The sequence below is a fragment of the Octopus bimaculoides genome, chromosome 2 (assembly GCF_001194135.2).
Source record: "Octopus bimaculoides isolate UCB-OBI-ISO-001 chromosome 2, ASM119413v2, whole genome shotgun sequence".
Lineage (NCBI taxonomy): Eukaryota > Metazoa > Mollusca > Cephalopoda > Octopoda > Octopodidae > Octopus > Octopus bimaculoides.
In genome coordinates this window covers 121,816,039-121,822,927 of record NC_068982.1, presented here as the reverse complement: position 1 = coordinate 121,822,927, position 6,889 = coordinate 121,816,039, and the positions used below count along the sequence as shown (strand labels likewise).

General features: G+C 37.5%; 1 protein-coding gene across 10 annotated transcripts in view; it reads right to left on the bottom strand.

The window, feature by feature from the left end:
• The window catches only part of LOC106871814 (rab-like protein 3), a 41,544-nt gene that overhangs the window by 18,630 nt on the left and 16,025 nt on the right, over window positions 1-6,889 (bottom strand). For 6 of the 10 annotated variants that reach the window (XR_008263418.1, XM_014918475.2, XM_014918497.2 and 3 more), the window contains exons 4-6: window positions 5,443-5,557; window positions 4,525-4,675; window positions 3,003-3,074 (exon numbers count right to left, since the gene is read on the bottom strand). Coding sequence is in view for 9 of the 10 variants with exons in the window: in XM_014918475.2 (XP_014773961.1) it covers window positions 3,003-3,074; window positions 4,525-4,675; window positions 5,443-5,557 (338 nt within the window). In the remaining variant the exon portion in view is untranslated. The remainder of the gene's footprint in view (window positions 1-3,002; window positions 3,075-4,524; window positions 4,676-5,442; window positions 5,558-6,889) is intronic. The other 4 variants (XM_014918537.2, XM_014918547.2, XM_014918528.2 and 1 more) reach the window with 1 other exon arrangement.

Below are 6,889 nucleotides of genomic sequence, written 5' to 3'. Positions count from 1 at the left end.
AAAAAAAAAAAAAAAGAAAAGGACAGACATAACAACAAAGTTGATTAATTTCCTTTATTACTAAGCGTCAGATGATGAAACACCTCAAGTGACAACATGCTGTGAAACCTGCCCAACCCATGTCAACATGGATAAACAGATGTATAATGGGGATGATGATGACAATGATAAGTGTCTTTATATAGTCAATGACAGTAAATTAAATATTTATCTAATTTGTTCTTATATGGTCAATGACAATACATTACACATTTATCTCTACCAGTCTTTATATAGAAAATAACAAATTATGGATTCAGTTGAAGTTTACACAAGTCCTAATGTGAGAATGTTCATGAGCACTATTGATACTGTGTAACTCAGTACCACTTGTTGAATGGTTGGGTTGCTGATGATTAAACCAACAACCCCAGCAAACCTGCTTGAAGAGGAGAGTGAGTACTGGACACTCTGTAGGATGAAAAACGAAACCAAGTTGAAGGGTGAATGAACTCGAAAGAGTCAATTGTGTGTATATGCATGTTTATGATGCATGTGACAGCTGGATTTTAGTGGATTACACAGGAATGCCAGCCATCAATGGTTAACTTTCAATGAGCAAGAGCAATATCCAGCAGTCATACAGGAATGTGTGCCTCAGAGAATAGTGAGAAACATAGATCATCCTAGTCATCCCAGTGTATCCTTGATACACCCCCAATGATCTCATTCACCTTCATACTGGCCAAGGAAGTTAGAAAAAAGAAAGTGAAGCTGATCATCCATTGCAGCCTGCCCCGAGTACAATCTAAGTTTGGAGTTCTTGAATGTCTTGAAACTACAAACAGATGGCAAACCTTCCATTGCATTGGTCATCTGTGCCAATGAAATACTGCCACTTCTATAATTTCCTCACACAAAATGTAGTAGAGTTTGGAGCAATCACAAAGTCCTGGTCACTTGTGTGGCTGTGTTCTCTTTTGTTGTTTTGGCTGTTTTTCAAAAATGATAGATAAATAACACATAAGCCCTAGGAAGAATCAGCTATCAATAACAACAACAGCAACAAGACATGCATAACAATATTAACAAGAGGATCCCTTCAGGTAGATGGCCCTGCTTGATTTGTAGAAAAGGCGTAGGTAGAAACTCCATAAGATGCACCTGGTGTAAGCTATGGACATATAAGAGGTGCAGCAATATCAGAGGAAGGTAACAAGGAAAATAACTTTTGTGTGTGGAAGATGCACAGGTACAATAAACACCAACAATGTACAGAAAATAGACTCCATCAACTGTGAGGGGGAAGCCAGAGGTAGTAGATAGCTTCTGTTATCTAGGTGACCAAGTTACTAGCAGAGGTGGATACTCCGAGAGTGTAGCTGTGAGATTAAAAATAGGTTGGGCAAATTTCAGAGAGCTTCTACCACTGCTGGCAACAAAGGGCCTCTTTCTCAGAGTGAAAGCAGATTGTACGATGCCTGAGTGTGAACAGCTATGCTATATGGCAGTGAAACATGGGCTGTGGCAGCTGAAGACATGCATAGCTTGAAAGAAATGAAGCCAGTATGCTTTGCTGGATGTGCAATGTCAGTGTGCATGTTTGACAGAGTGTAAGCATCTTGAAAGAACAGTTGGGCATAAGAGGTATCAGATGTGGTGTGCAAGAGAGACGACTGTGCTGATATGGTCATGTGATGTGTATGAATGAGGACAGCTGTATAAAGAAGTGCCAATCTTTAACTGTGGAGGAAATCTGTGGTAGCGGTAGACTCAGGAATATATGGGATGAGGTGATGAAACATGAGTTTTGAACTCTGAGCCTCACAGAGGAAATGACTAGTGACTGGGACCTTTGGTGATATGCTGTGCTTGAGAAGACCTGTCAAGTCAAGTGAAATCATAGTTGTGGCAGATGCTGGTGTCATGTAACTGGCACCCATGCCAGTGGCATATAAAAAGCACCTTTCAAGTGTTGGGCCTCACAGAGGCAAAGTGGCTGATGCCGGTGGCACATGAAAAGCTCCTTTCGAGTGTTGGGCCTCATGGGTACAATAATGAATGACTGACACCTTTAGCATTATGTTGCACTTGAGAAGAAGATCCATCAAGCCAAGTAAAATCTAAGTTATGGCAGATATTGGTATCACACAAATGACACTTGTGCTGGTGACATGTAAAAGCATCCATTACACTCTCGGAGTGGTTGGCATTAGGAAGGGCATCCAGCCATAGAAACCATGCCAAATCAGACTGAAGTCTGGTGCAACCTTCCAGCTCGCCAGCCCTGGTCAAACTTTTCAGCCCATGCCAACATGGACAACGGACCTTAAATGATGATGATGATCAACAATGAATACATGATAACAAAATTGAATAGTTATCTTTAAGTCGAGGTATCCAAGTGTAAAATCACTTGCCCAAACAATTCATATAGTACATCAGAATTAGTATACCATTAGTACAATCCTTACACAGAACTAAACCTCTGGAACTCCTTCCTTGTCCATGTTTTTACCTCTGCCACCAATAGATGAGACTAACTTCCAGTAGTTAACCATACCTCACCTCCATCTACGAGGGTTTATATAGGTTATTAGCATTATCTTCTCTCTCTTAGACTAACTAATTAAAACAATGAAGTGGAAAATGCCTTTTTACAGTTTTAAACCCTCCCTCTCACATTAACATAGACAGTTGTACCCTGTTACAAAGTTTGTGTTTATAATTGGATATCAGTTATGAACATTAACCACTCAGCTGTAAAGTAGGAGAAGTACCTGATATTAGGATGGCAGACTGAGGCAAGCAGTATTACACAGTAAGATGAGTAGAATGGCCATAGTAGCATTAAAATGTCTTAGGTTGACCTTTTGATAGTCAGACATCATCTTTTCTGAATACCACCCATTGAACTGTGGTATGAAGTTTAATGAGAGGAGAAACTGAGGAATGTAGAGTGATGTTGCTAAGATGTCTGGTCAAAATACAAGTAGGAAGAGGGGTTAAGTGTATAATAATACCTTATCAAAAAATTTGGCCACCTTTACTGCATTGGTAGATCCAGGAGCCAGGAATTTCTTTTGTTTACAATCCTGCAATAGAAACATGGATTTGCTCATTAGTAGAGCTAATGAATACATTTAATGCCTGGGATAAGTTGATTTAAGTCAACTGACCAACATGCTTAACCTCTAGGATTTTCGTCTTGAATAGTTGTTTTCCACAACCACAACATATCCATTTTCTTTTAATCCTTAGGTTTCATTCAATCCTAGCTTTGAATAGTAGTATTCAGAGCAAACTAGGCAATACTGACTATATCTTTGCCAAAAAAACTGTGTTTTGGAAGTTCTAAGATGAACTATACATAAGGACTGTGTTTTGGGTAAGTTTAGTAGAGTAATTTGCATTCTGTTTGGAATATGGTTCTATATTGGAAGTGCTACTCTATTTTCTCTTTTTCAGGCAGAGGATAGCAACTTTTAGCACTTATGTCAACTTTGTTCATCCCCTAAACTGTCCAATTCCATTATTCTCTCCAAGTTCCTAGCCACAAACTAACTATCTTGGAGTAACAATCCAAGATACAAAAAAAATCACATTTGAGACAATGTTCACTTTTTCACCAGACTGTAGTAAATGAATGAAGACCTCATGTTCAAGAGAAGCCATATCCTTAAATCACTGGCTGGCAGAGAAATCTGACTTTAAAATTATAGGTTGACAATACTTGGGACAAGATAAATTCACAATTAAAGCAACCAACAAAGTAAGTGATAAGCCAATATTTGATTATGCATGTCAAGCATAGAGTTCATTAGTATCAAACACAACATAAAATAAAAGGCATAATGTACAAATTACAGCTCTTTAGAGGTCACAAAATAGTAACTGAAGACCATTTGCATCATGTACACCAAAATGCAAAACATACAACACTTAAGCCTTCTGACTTCACCATATTTAGTTTAATACCACAAGAGAAGTCACCCTATAACTAACTTAAAACTGCAAACAAAATAAAGAAGCTAACTTCATACATCAAAGTCAATAAAAAAAATTCATGCAATTTAGAAATTTGTCAACAATGAAAATTCATAAGTTGGCAATTCAAAAACTTGATAGATTGGTGGTTGAGGATGTTATTCAAAGCTCACATGATAAATACAACTAGGAGGCAAGCCATCATCAAACTTAGCTCTCTGTATTCACTACCATACAACACTACTGAAACAGTCATTCCTGTCACTACAGGTCCTCTACCAACATCATACAACTAACACATACACCATATAGTCTTGCCAGTCACCAGTACTGTATAACATCACATTATTGACACATATTCCATAGTCTCTTCAAATACACTGTATACTCTTTCTTGCCTGCTTTCGTCATACCACTGACATATACATTACACCAATAGTATCACCATCCTTTATTTATAACCCTATTTTTCTGTCATCTGTGTTATATCTATCAGACATATTAATCATCAAACAGTTACTAACTGTGAGAAATAAATCCCAGATAATATTGACTTACTAAGTTTATTTCACCAGCACCACATTCCTCAGCAACTGTTGAGCGTTTGGAGAGAAAATTGTCTCGCAGACTTTGTGCTAGATCAACTTTGGTTCCGACTACCAATATTGGTATCTGGTTACCAGCAAATTGTTCAGGATCAAAATCACACCTACAAAGAAGACAATCATTACTTGACTAAAAGCAAATAGAGCTGATAAAGATATAAAGATGATAGGAAGGCAGAAGATTTTGGATAGTTATACAATATTTAATCAATAAAATGTTAATTTCTAACATAGATACAAAATCCTGCAAATCCTGGTTGGAAAGAATAGTTAATTAGATCAATCTCAGTTCTTGACCAGTAATTGTTTTTAATCATCAATCAAGGAATAAGATGGTTGACCAACTAAATTCCTATTTCTGAAATTAATATATAATTAATATCTAGACATATGTACTTATGAAACAAAGTCACAAGGCTGGCCTTATGAATTACAGGTATGAGAGATTGGTAGATAGATAGATAGATTGGTAGATAGATAGATAGAGAGAGAGAGAGAGAGAGAGAGAGAGAGAGAGAGAGAGAGAGAGAGAGAGAGAGAGAGAGAGAGAGAGAGAAAGAGAGAGAGAGAAATCAATATAGTGGACTGGTAATTTATTTATCAACTGCAAATATGAACGGCAAAGGTGACCTTAACAGGACATGAACTCAAATTGTAGAGGGCTGGAATGCACACTATAGGACATTTTTATCTGCCATTTTTGCTATAATACATCGATAATTATTAAGTGAGACTTGTGATTTTTACAGAATAAATCATACATATACATAATGATGATGATGATGATGATGATGACCAAATAAAAAGTGACAATGGTAATGTGAGTGAGGGCTCAAGCAGAAACAAAATGGTTCGATAAAAGTCTGCTTACTCATTGTATTCCCTGTTGTTTCCTTTACTGGTTCCTTTGTTTAAAACTTCTGTCAACCATTTCCTTAAATTCTGGTGAGATTTCCGATTTGTCAAGTCATGAACAAGAATAATTCCTGGAAAGATGGGAAAAGGACTGACAACTCAATTTATGAAACAAAAAGATGAGTTCATTCTCTCTCCCCTTTTTCTCTCCCTGCTTCTCTCTCTCTCTCTCTGTACACTGATTATTTTTAGTTTCATATTATTGACAATGTTTTTACAAATTAATGGAGCAGTGTGTAAGTGAACACTGTACTGTCTGTTCATATCAAACCTCATTGTATTAGAAAAAGGAGAAAAGGACAACTGAAAGAGAGACCAACACTAATTCATAAAGAAGTAATATAAACTGTATCTAAGGGAAATAAGTCAGATAAGGCAAATGGTATGCATTGAGATGAGTCAAACGTGTATGGAGATGCTGAATGATATGTACAGTATAAATTTTTTAATGAAATGAAATTTTCAAGAACTGGTTTAAAAAAAAATTATTGCATTTAATTTACTCAAGTAAAATGTGACCTTGAATATATTGTGATAGCCACACTTCTTTCTACTTGCACACATTTTGTAGCTAAATATCAGTAATATATTTCATACACTTATCCTACTTTATTGCAATCAAATATAATATCAACTTATAATTTTGACTTGGAAGTTTTGTTTTAAATTCCTCACATTATAAATTATTCGATCATGGTGAGTGAAGGGTGAGGTCAATTTTTGTAAAGGAGTAGTGGAGCCCTGCTTGATCTGTACCCAGTGTAAGCTATGGACACATAAGAGGTGCAGCAATATCAAAGGAAGGCTAACTAGCAAGATAGTTTTTGTATGTGACAGATCCTCAGGAGCAATAAACACTGAGAACGTGCAGAAAACAACTTTTACCACACTCCAGGGTGAAAAACTAGAAGTAGTTGATAGCTTCTGCTACCTAGGTGACCAAGTTTGTAGCGGGGGAGAGTGCACTGAAAGTGTAGCTGCTAGAATAAGAACAGCCTGGGCAAAGTTTAGAGAGCTCTTACCTCTGCTGGTGTCAAAGAGCCTCTCACTCAGAGTAAAAGGCAGACTGCATGACACATGTGTACGAACAGCCATGCTACATGGCAGTGAAACATGGACCGTGACTGCTGAGGATATGCGTAAGCTTGCAAGAAACGAAGCCAGTATGCTCCGATGGATGTGTAATGTAAGTGTGCATACTCGACAGAATTTAAGTACCTTGAGAGAAAAGTTAGACCTAAGAAGCATCAGTTGTGGTGTGCAAGAGAGACGATTGTGCTGGTATAGACATGTGGCAAGAATGGATGAGGATAGCTGTGTGAAAAAGTGCCACACCCTAGCAGTTGAGGGAACCTGTGGAAGAGGTAGACCCAGGAAGATCTGGGATGAGGTGGTGAAGCACG